The sequence below is a fragment of the Gallus gallus genome, chromosome 2, assembly GCF_016699485.2.
Source record: "Gallus gallus isolate bGalGal1 chromosome 2, bGalGal1.mat.broiler.GRCg7b, whole genome shotgun sequence".
Classification (NCBI taxonomy): Eukaryota; Metazoa; Chordata; class Aves; order Galliformes; family Phasianidae; genus Gallus; species Gallus gallus.
Genome location: NC_052533.1, coordinates 110866696 through 110878475, shown reverse-complemented (window position 1 = coordinate 110878475; position 11780 = coordinate 110866696). Strand labels below are relative to the sequence as shown.

Sequence of the window (11780 nt, the reverse complement as noted above, 5' to 3'; positions counted from 1 at the left end):
CTTGCTGCATTAAGAAGCTTTTAGATTTTTTTTTTCCTATGCTGTCTTTTGTGTAACTTGCTGATTGCAAGATAATGGCTGTCACTGACACTGTTACATGTAACAGGCAATTTCCTCTCCCTTCTTCCTCACACACTATTTGTGCTGTGCAAAAACATCAGCTGTGATGAGTTTTGTTTTGTTTCCCAATTATTGTTCTCCTTCTGAGAAAAGGAACAAAGAACTACCAGCAATGCAGCTTTCTGTCTTATCGACCTCTCAAGGACCAGTCCTGGGAGAGTGGGCTGCCCTCAACTGTATCCTCCTTCTCCTTTCCTTCTTCTTTTCCTCCTTTTAGATCCTTGAGAGCTTGGTTCACAGAGTGATTTCATCACCTACTCTTAGAAGGCAGTCCTTCACATGCCTGGGCCAACAAGAGAACTGCTTCCTGCCTTTCAGCTGTCCCTTCCTCTGTACGGCTTGTGCAACCCAAGGGAGTAATTATGACAGGACCATCTTTTTCAAGACACAGACTCTAAGCTTTCTATATTTCAGGGAATGCCATTTCTGCCCCTGGTGACACCTGTGGAAAGCACCCGTGTTTCAGCCTGGATATTTGCCTCTATCAGTGAGAACTTTACCCTTCTCAGGATAGATATTCCAGCCCTGACAGCTGCTGGCTGTTCCTCAGCCTGAATGCTGCGTGTGGGCAGTTTCTGCCCCAGACTCCAGCCCTCCATCAGGGCATGTTTTCACAGAATACAGAGTTACTGCTATATAGACAAAGCAAAGCCAAAATACAGAAAGCAAACCAATACAGTATTTTTATAGATAACAGTGATCTGAGTGCTCGAACTTAAAGAAGTTTAGAATGTACTCAATGAAATAGTTGGTCCTATTATGCAAAGCCTTAGCTGGCTACAACACATGAGGACTGCTGCTCCTAGGCTTTTGTGCTGAACGGGACCAATGCTGGGGGTTCAAGTACCTTTTTGACTTGTGCTTAGATCTACTGTCTTTAAGGAATAATCACTACGTGCTAAATAGGACAAGCAATGCTTTAGTTAAACAGTTAAATAATGAACAAGTGTTTTTTCTTCGAGTTCGGGAGACAAAACTGAAAAGCCTTTTGTCACTATTTCTTCCTAAATACATAATGAACATATTGAACATGTGTTTTCTTAAAAAAAAATGAAAAAAAACCACAAAAGAGCTTACCTCTCTACCCTAAACTCCACGCAGTGCTCTCCAACTAGCCACTCATTCAACTTTTCCATTTTTTTCAGCAGCAATTACCAAAACTACACCCTAGTCAGTAAATGACACACATTTGTTGCATTTGTGTTATGCTTACACACTTACATGCTAGCAGAGAACCAACTCTAGATTTGGTATGGGTCTGTTTTAATTTACACTGTGATACCCGCTAAGCTTCATAGATAGAGACGTACTTCTGGATGATAGAGCCCAGGAAATGATGTGAACACAGCGGTATGTGAAGGAAGAATCCCAGTGCTTAGAAAATAGCACATCTTGTGAAGAACAGCTGACATAATTAGAATGCAAACTTGTCTGCTTCCAATATTTGACACACTGTATAATCATCACCTGGAAATTAATTTTTAACAACCAATTCAACTTCCTTGCCTTCAGCCCTGTGCCATATTTCAGAGGTAGCTCCTGAACTACCGTCCCACTGACTGCTTTGAGTTTCTCTGGAAGAGAAACAGCTGTTGGAATTTAGGAACAAAGATCACAAAAGCTCCACCTTTTTCATCTGGAAATGCTTCCTACCCAGTTGCCTGACTGGATGTTCTTTGCTGGCATTAACTCATTAATTAGCCGGCTACAAATCACACCCTTTCAAACGCAGCTTTATGCTGAAAGCTTGCTGGTTGCCAGAGGTACTTCAGAATGTTATTTTCAGTTACTGAGCGTTCCCATTAGAATTGAAAAATCAATTTACCGTTTCTGCCCCAGTGGCTGCTATTTACATCCTATAACTTACTCTTGCCATGCTGGGGTAATTGGCCCAAACTGGTCACATTTCTTCATGTGAAATAAATCGGTCATCTACTTATTTTGCTGTCCTGCTGGTTCTTCAATGTTAACTTTCTATCTATTAGGCGACTTGGTTTACACTTTTGTTTAAAATAGACATATATCCCTCTTGCAGCTTAATGCAAACAAGGCCTGCGAATTATTAGTATCTTTCAGTATGCAGTCTAGAGGCTTCCCCACCAAATTGCTGTCTGACAAATGAATCCACAGCGTATGGCTTATTTATGATGCTCATAAAGATGTTTCCATACTTAAAAAAAAAAAATACTGCCCAGACTTCCCCTAGAAGAATTTTCCCATGGTAGTACAGCAGTACAGTGGTTTGTTGTGCCAATTGATTTTGCTCTTAAACTAGAAATACGATAGATTTTACAGAGCTGAAGAGACAGCAGGCTTAGCTGCAGGATTAAGTATTGGTTTGGGTTTTGCATTTTTGTAGTGTTGGTTTCCAGGTGAGCTTGTAATTTTGCTCAGGGAAGGACAATTTTCAAGGCATTCAGGAATAACCTTAGGAAGCCATCTCAGCATAGGCCAGTGTCTGGATACATCGGCATGTGCCAATCGGAAATAAAGTATTCCAGCTGTGGGAAGAACCACACCTTACCCTGTTGCATACAGCTGCCACCTGATCTTTCCTTGGGGACATGAGCATTTTTCTAGAGTAGTTTGGGGAGGACTCACTACTTAGGCGCATATTTTATAGCACTTGCCTAAAAAATTACCCTGAGCATATTTTTAAACATTTAGTTGTGCAAGCAGCCCTATCACCTCTTGTAGTTGAAGGGGGCTGCTCTTGAGTTTAAGTGCTTCCCTGGACTGGAGCCTTGCAGAGCAATCAGATTGTCTGTTTTGGCTCTACCTCTTGCACAGAGAGCTGATATGTTCTTCCCTCGCATAATGTAAAGTTGGCTGCCATCTCCCTTTCCTCTGCTGCTTGAGTCTCGCGTGAGGTCCTGCATCACCATGCCCAGAAGTGTTAAGTCTTCTATCATTGCAGGATTCAGGACTCAGTGACCAAGTTCTGTCCCTTTGACATCTCCCTTCACTGCCTGCCAACTGCAGGATTCTAAGGCTTCTCAGAAGTGACTCCATCTACTAAGCGGAGGTGAGCATTACAGGTGAATACAGCTGTAATTTCTCCCTTTGCCCCCAAGGTAAGAGAAATTAGGCCAATTTTGTATAATGTCAGTAAGCTTGAGTGCAGTCTGCTTGCCCCCAGCTAATCAGCTGTGCCTGAGATGTGACAGTTTCTATGCACAAATATCCTTTACCCAAGGTGTTTCTCTGTGTTAGAAAAATTAGTAAATATTTTGTTTAGCAGAAAGAAAAATGAAACAAAGCACCAAACCATTTCACAGCTACATAATGTAGCCATTATCGATGTCCTCACTGTGGCCTTGTATCTGAACCATAGGGAACTACTCCCAGTGGTCCATCAACATATTGCTTTAGGCTCATTTTCTTATTTGTTTAGATTAGCTAACAGTGACAAAATATTCGAGCCTATTTGCTTGTGAAAAACACACTTTCTTAGTACTTTCCAATATTACATCAAAAAAAGACAGTAGCTTATGTAACAACTCAGTGGTGACTACCGAACATATAAAAATGATTCCTCATTCATGGTGCTATTAGTCCATTCACTAACATTTACCTGAGAGACGCACATGGCCTACACACATGGTGATTAAAAGTTTTCAAAACATGAGCTTTACCTGCCTGATATTTTCCACATCAGTTGTGCTGCTGCTATAAAATGTCAGCTCTTTCCCTGGGCATTTTATTTGCCTTTTAACACTGAAGTGTAAATACAGAGAAACAGTGTAAACATACATCCATACCTGGATAAGGAATCTTTCCATATGTAACGATTTCATACAGGAGAATCCCAAATGACCATACATCAGACTTAATAGTGAAAGATCCATAGTTGATCGCCTCCGGTGCTGTCCATTTAATAGGGAACTTTGCACCTAAAAAACAATGCAGTTTCAATCAGTCAAAGGCAATTTTTTTTTTCTCACATGGAGGAATTCAATGAGACACCTTTGCTTTATCCGCACTTCCACATGCCATTTTGTCAGACTGTCCTGCTGCCATCTGTTACACAACAAATCTAATGGAACACTGGCAGGAAGGTTCGGCCTCTACTGCCATGCCATCAACATCCACCTCTGACATGGTAGGCCAACATAATGAAACAGGAGGCATTATTTTTAGATCAACCCTCATACATGGCACCTTTTGCCTCTCTAGTATCATGAATTTTTGCTACAGTGGCAGTAAGCATTCTCCTTTCTTCCCAGTTGTCAGGGAAAAAAAAAAAATCACCTTATGATTCCCATCAGCTGGAACTTCACAAGACTTTAATTAACTTTTACCATTTTAAAGAAAGCCAATCTAGCTTCAGTGTGCATTTGAACATATTTCAATGTGTATTTCAGCATATTTCACATTCAGTTATTTCTAAACAGCCACAGATGTTAAAGCTGCAGCAAGTCATGCCCCAAAATACTGTCTTTCGTATCTAAATAACTGATTCCAAAAAAATCCCACATAAATGCTAACTCCCTCTGGTTAAACAATAAACGTCCATGCAGCCTTCATTGGGGAATATCACTTCAGTTCTTCAGACAGCGAATAGTAATTTGAACAGATTCTATTTATGCTATTTCTAACCTGCACTGTCATTCTGGTACAAAATACCAGGTAAGCCAGGAAACTTTACCAAAGGCCAAAAAACCCATTGATGAAACTCAGCATAAGGAACTTATAACATGGAAGGTTCATTTAATCAATATACAATGTCAAGAGCTATTTAAAAAAACACAGGTATGGGTTCTGTACCTCTGAAAGTTGCTTGATCAGACCCTTGCCTTTCATCTCCTATTGAATTTCTGTTACCTCGTGACTTCTGAATAGCTGATCTCCCTTTAGTTCAACTGTAATGCGTTGCGCTCTTTCTTCCTCATTCTTTGGTTCTTCCGCTCTCACCCTATAATTCCACAGTGGCCATCCAGGCTGCATGAAGACACAGCGCCTCTTCAGCAGTATGATTCCCTCTCTTACCAGTCCTGCCACTGCTGCAGCATTACCTCCCAACCGAGCTTTGAACAGGGGCTCAGCCTTTCAGTGTCTCCCCCATGCATAGCAGCAATGCTGCTGAAGGTACAGATCATAGAATCATAGAATCGTTTGATTGGAAGGGACCCTTAAAGGCCATCAAGTTCAACTGCCCTGCAGTGAACAGGGATGCCTACAGCTAAATCAGGTTGCTCAGAGCCCTGTCCAGCCTGGCCTTGAATGTCTCCAGGTATGGGGCATCCACTGCCTCTCTGGGCAACTGCAGCTTAAAAAGATAACCAGTTTTGCAAAAGGTTCTCCAACTGGGGTCACTTCCTTTCCATAAAGGAAAGGTGGTGCATATGGCACTTAGGATGTGAAGAAAAAATAATTCATATTTTTTCAGCATTTAATTCGGTGGGATGGAAGCTGTAGATGTGTAATTAATTTGTTCCATTTAGAAAAAAAATGTGTGCAGCTAAGCACTCTTAATTTCTTTTAAAAGAAAGAAATAATACATATATATGTGTGTGTGTATGTGTGTGTGTGTGTGTGTGTGTGTATAGTAAATTAAGTTTTCCACAAGCCTGGGAAGCACAGAAAGATTATTTGTTTCTTTATTCTTTTAAAAAGTTTAAAACAGTGCCTCTAGGAAGTTGTTATGGCATTTTCTGTCCTTGGTGACCATATTATCTTTAGATACAATCCCACTGCCTCCCAGAGGCTGAAGTTTTAAGGGCAAACATAAAAACACGTACCTTCTCTTGCTGTATATTCGTTGTCTTCAATGACTCTAGCTAGTCCAAAATCAGCAATTTTGCACATCAGTAAGTCTGAAACCAGAACATTAGCTGCTCTCAAATCTCGATGGATGTAATTTTTTCTTTCTATGTATGCCATCCCTTCTGCAATCTGTAACAAAAGGAACAAGTATTTTGGTATTACAACACCATACAGAACCATCAGCAGCCTGGCCCCTCTGTTCTTTCAATTACTTATCAAAGTCACATTCATTTATTCATTACCAGTAGAGAGAGAGATGTTCTTTTAAAGTTTGACTAAGCAACAATGCAAATAGTTAAAAAATGAAAACAAACAAAAATCCCCATCAACTTTCTAATCACCTGCTATCAGCCTGGGCAATTAGGAAACAGTTACTAAGACAAGTCAAATAACTTATGTTTATCTTCACCTGCAGCATCATCTACTTGCTCATACACGAGGAGCATTTGGCATCAGCAAGCATTCAAATATTATCATAGGTAAATTTCATTTGCGTTTCATCAACCCAGGGTATTTTCCAAATCAAATTAAAGGTGATTAGTGACCTTGGAATATACATTGGGATGATTATTTCAATGCTTGTCCAGACTGCTTTTTTTAAACTCACCGAAGAAAAATGCATTGCTTTTCAGAAAGAAAAGAAACTGAAACAAATAGTTTCTCAACTCAGAGCAGTAGATCTTACATGTGGTTAGTATGCTGTCCAAAAGCTTAACAGGAAAAAAAAAATAGTGTTTGGGAGCTGTCAATATTTCTCTTCCTTGTGAGATTGCTGGTAGGTTGTTCCCAAGCAAGGCCTGCAGCCTAACCTGTGCTACAGATCCTACCCTAGAATGACTGGAGGCGACAGGTCTTTTCCATCCATGTGGCTTGGGGAACACAAAAGCTCTCAAATTTCATAGAAACATAGAATGGTTTGGGTTGGAAGGGACCTTTAAGATCACCTAGTTCCAACCCCCTGCTATAGGCAGGGACACCTCCCTCTAGAACAGGTTGCTCAAAACCCCATCCAGTCTGGCCTTGAATGCTTCCAGGGAGGGGGCATTCACAACCTCACTGGGCAACCTGTTCCAGTGTCTCACCACTCTTACAGTAAAGAATTTCTTCCTAATATCTAGTCTAAACCTACCCTCTTCCAGTTTAAAGCCACTTCCCCTCATTGTCTTGCTATCTGCCCTAATAAAAAGTCGCTCCCCAGTTTTCCTGTAGCCCCCCTTCAAGTACTTCATTTGTTAATGAAGCAGTAGCAAAGCAAGAGTCCTTTTCCAGTCCTGGTCCCTACTGTACTCAGACATGAACTCCTTCCTCTCCGTCTCAACAGAATTTGGGTACACGGGTGCCTCTCATTGCCAGAGCAGCACGTTTCAGCTGTGCAGTAAAGCAGACACGAGCGCCTGACCAAATTTTAAGCAAACATGAACACCACTTCTGCTTATGCATTTTTCAAAAGTCCCCAAGGAGTACAACATGCGCACACACCATTACCACTTACAACACGAAACCACACTGTCTTCATTCCCCTTTTTCAGTTGAAGCAGTGGAAAATACAGCCGCTTTCCTTCCCACCTTCCACCGCAACGGTTTTCTTACAAGCCAACAGACAGCCACCTCTGCAGGGCAGTCCTTAATTTCGCTTATAGAACACAAAGGGGTGCTCACACTAAACCAGGAAGAAACTGATGATGAAGAGAATGAAGAACATCTGCATTTCGTATTTTCTAGATATAAGTAAAAGGTATTTGATAATGAGGGAAGAAGCCACTTGTGAATAACTGCTGCAGAGTGTCCTGCTAGAGACTCAAAGACTGCTCACAAAATGAGAGAGCGGTATTTGGTTCTCTCCTCTAAATACAATTATGTGGGTCTGAGGAGGAAGGAGACGTGAAAGTGAAGGTTTTGCTTTAAGATCTATGATGAAATTGGACTGGCCAGGCTGGCAGGTAGAACTGTAAGGCAGACAGGTGCACCAACGTCAGTGTAAAAATACAGCAACCATCATGAAGGAATTGACGTTCCTCATACTTCCATGCACAGATGCAACATTTGGACTGGCTGCTGGCTGGGGAGTAAAGAACCACCTCGTGAAAGAGGAGGTGGTGCTGGTGGCGTTTATTTTCCACACCCAGCCAAGCAAAGCCATCGGAAAGCCTGTTTTATTTCTCTTCTTTGTGCCAGAACAATTGAAGACATTATCTGATTAGCCACAGACTAAGAATGCGATAGCAAACAATTCATTACGTTTTCAGCAAACACAAAGTGCACTTCCGTGAAATTCCAGGACAACGGTTTTTAGTGTATCCAATCAGAGGAATGCAGTGAAGCCATGGATATACAAACACTGGAGCAGGCAAAAATAATAATAATCCCAAACAGGAAAATAATGGGAAGGGAGTTCTGAATGACGGAAGGAGGGGAAGCACAGCGTTCAACAGCTGAGTACACACATCCAGCTCATGTTAAGCCTTTCTGAGTGACAAATAAACAATAGAACAAACAACAACAAAACCCAAAGCACAGCAAAAAGACCCACACTCAAAAGGATTTTCTGATGAAGGAGATGGGTGCCGGAGCCCACGTGATAACTCCTCACAATAACTGTTGGGTTTTCCTTGCCAAATTATATGCTAAGATGCAGAGAAATTTATGGGAACCAAAGAAAAAGAAAGTGTTCTTTCCCCCTCTTTTAATGGCCACTTGTACTTGTCCAGGCTATTGGGCTCTCTGTAGCTACTACTCAGCAGCAGCACAGGAAAGATAGCTCAGGTTTGCCAGATTTTTTTTGTAGCCTTTAGGAGAGGATTCTGCCTCCATTGCACTACTGCCACTACTGAATATTTAACAGTAGGAAAAGCAAGGAGTGAACAGTGGTACTAAAGCATTCCATGTGTCCTGCCCGCTCTTTCAAGCCCTCTGAAGTGGTATGGGGGAAGCAGCAAAAGCAGCAGAGGACTATGAAGGGAGAGGGGAGAACCCAACAGAGCAGAGGATCAGGGGAGGACAGTGCTTTCACAGCAAAGCTGCACTTTCTGAAAACCAAATGCACTTGCTCACAACCCACAGACTTCCTTGGTGAAAGGCCGTGCCTGAAGTTAAACAGTGTATACAGGGGTGGGCAGTTATATTCTCTCTTTCTTTCTTTTTTTAACCAAAAGGTGAAAGCCCATTCTTTTTTTGCTACAAAACTGGAGAACTTCTGGATTTCTTAATACCTCAGTCTCTCAACTCAAAGATGTGTCATTTCAATTTCCATTCCAAGGTCTGTGATTCTCTTTTGCAAGAGTTACTGCTAACAGTGCATGCTTTCCCCGTTGTTTGCAATGCTGTTTATTAATGCAGCACAAGAGTTACAGTAACACCTGTAACTGATTCCACATGTAAAATCTTCATTCCCCTATAAAACAGGGAAGTAAAATGTGGACAACCAAAAAAAGCAATGAATTAATATTCATTCATGATGGAGCACTGGAACAGGCTGCCCAGAGAGGTTGTGGAGTCTCCTTCTATGGATTAAGGACCCGCCTGGACGCCTACCTGTGCAGCCTGCTGTAGAGGCCTGCTTTGCAGGGGGTTGGACTCAGTGGTCTCTAGAGGTCCCTTCCAACCCCTACGATTCTGTGATTCCATAATTCAAAGTTGTGCCCAGCTTGTGTTTGGTTGCAAATGAAGTCAACCCCAGGAGAAAAAACAACAAACAAACAACACAAAGGGCATGACCTACAGTTAGTCAAGTACCAAGAAACGCTAGGATAAAAACATTGTGACATTCTCCAGCTCCATTTCATCCATGGTTTTAGAACAGAACTCCTCTAGATTACTCTGACATGCCTTAGGTACACTTTTAAAAGGTTTCACTTTGTACTGACAGAAAATAGCTAGCAAAATCCAGTATGGCAGCCCCTCTGGTGATGCAATCACCTGGCTACTGCCTGTAAACGAGAGGAATGAGAGCAGCCTGCATGCTCTGGCTGCTGCATTAGCAAGATTTGGCAGCATAGCCTGTGGACAAAGTGATGAAATCCACATACGCTCAAGCTCAGAACTGGGAAGCAGCAGCTAAGAGCAGCCCCGTGTTTCCTCAGCCCGCTTGCTGAGCTGAGAAGCAGAGGCAGCAGGAAGTGGAAGTGCCTGTGAGTTGTGTCAGCTTGCGGCCGTGTGGCAGAGGAAGTTGCGAGGACAGCCCATGAGGCCACCGTGCTGCTCAGCTGCCCATAAGGGAGGGGAGGCTTACATGTTGGTTCCTGGCTTTGGTTCTGGCATATACTGCGAATTTACAGTTCTGCTGAATTCTGCAGGTGATGCCACAGCCCTGCAGGCGGTCCGTGCTGAAGGTATGCCAAACTCAGCTTCTTTTAAAAAACTCATTACAGAGACTGCTAGCGTTCATCTCTAGGGGCCAAATGTATTTTTGCCAGGGTGGGGCCAACACTACATTTCCTCAGCTCCTACTCACACGCACTAATTAAAACAAAAGAGAAACTTCAGCTCTTTTAGGGGACAGATTTAGAAACCAAGCTGGACCACCTTCCTAGCAAGGACTTTGCTGCCATGTTTTCCACAGACCCGATTTCATAAATAGTGTCTGCTCGCACAGCAAAGAATAGAAATTAAAAAAGAAAAAATTCCAAGTCCACAGTCATACTCAAAGATAAGAACCAGACTTAAGTCTACCTCAGTACTCAACCGGTACTATTAAAAATGGCATCAATGCCCGTGTGTGGTGAGCAAAGAAAGCAGCAAAATTAGGGTAGTGGTGTACCATATAGTGGTAGTATATTCACGGACTTGCTTGACAAAGATGCTTACTATTCCCTGGGGGAGAAATCTTTGCTTTCCTTTTTTTTTTTTTTTTTTTTTTTTTTTTTTTTCCAAAATCAGAATATTTTATCCCTTGCAAGTGCAGATTTCTTTCAAGACTGCTCCAGGCAAAGGCTCTGTGAATTCAGGGAGCGGAGCACTGACCAGCTGCTTGGCAATGGAACGCCAGCCCACTGCAGTCTTCAGCACAGTGACAAATTGGCTCCAGAACTGGGTTCACGTTTAAGGGCACTACATTGTTCAGCTGTCTCTTAGTCACACAGCCACATCCTCCTCTTATCTTCAATCCCTCCTTATCCAACAAGGCCACTGTAAGGTGACAAAGGCCATTCCTCTAGATAGAAGGGCAACTTATTAAGTGGAAACACATCCTGTCCCTTTTCATTCTGCTGACTCACAAGTCCATTGCTAATGTATTGCTCTGCAATGAGTAACGTTCTTTCAGAATTTTTTCTTGCAACAAGATTCTCATGCGCACATACGTCGATGCAAGCAAGCCAGCTGTGTAGCATGGCTGTGAGCAAGTCGGTCTTGTGTGATACCACAGACTCAGAAGGGGTGAAAAGACAATCCTCTGCTACCACTTGTTACGTTTTCAGTCTCCCCAGAAGCTGGGATAGGCTGGTGAACTGCCTCACTGGAAAAGCATGATCAGAGGCACGCATGGCTCACGTGTGTGCCACCAAGGAAAAATGTATTCCTGATCTCATTTTAGTTCACCGTGGTTTCCTTCCATGCCTCTTCTGAAATGCAGCTCACATTTTTTCTCCCCTTAGGCTGTTCAGAGAGGTTAACATCATTACTGTAAGAACAAACTAACAATCCTTTTAGACAAGCCAAAGCGCTACCAAAACTAACCAAACACAGTTTATGTTCTCATTTATGTAATACAGCCTACATTCTTGTAGTGTGTGATCTAAAAGTAGCCTGCAATAAAATCACTGTTATCTTAGCGATAGGCCAACACAGTTTGAAAGTACGTTATTCTGATTTTTGTCCTGATGGACCAGCAACTGAACAGCCAGAATTAGACAGGACTAATGGAATATCTTTGTTGTTCAAAGTAAAATCCCTGGTCT

General features: G+C 42.2%; 1 protein-coding gene across 20 annotated transcripts in view; it reads right to left on the bottom strand.

Annotated features, from left to right (window-relative positions):
• The window catches only part of LYN (LYN proto-oncogene, Src family tyrosine kinase), a 47172-nt gene that overhangs the window by 1777 nt on the left and 33615 nt on the right, over positions 1-11780 (bottom strand). For all 20 annotated transcript variants that reach the window (XM_046925348.1, XM_046925396.1, XM_040685422.2 and 17 more), the window contains 2 exons: positions 5862-6015; positions 3882-4013 (listed from right to left, as the gene is read on the bottom strand). In XM_046925348.1, the coding sequence (XP_046781304.1) occupies positions 3882-4013; positions 5862-6015 (286 nt within the window). The remainder of the gene's footprint in view (positions 1-3881; positions 4014-5861; positions 6016-11780) is intronic.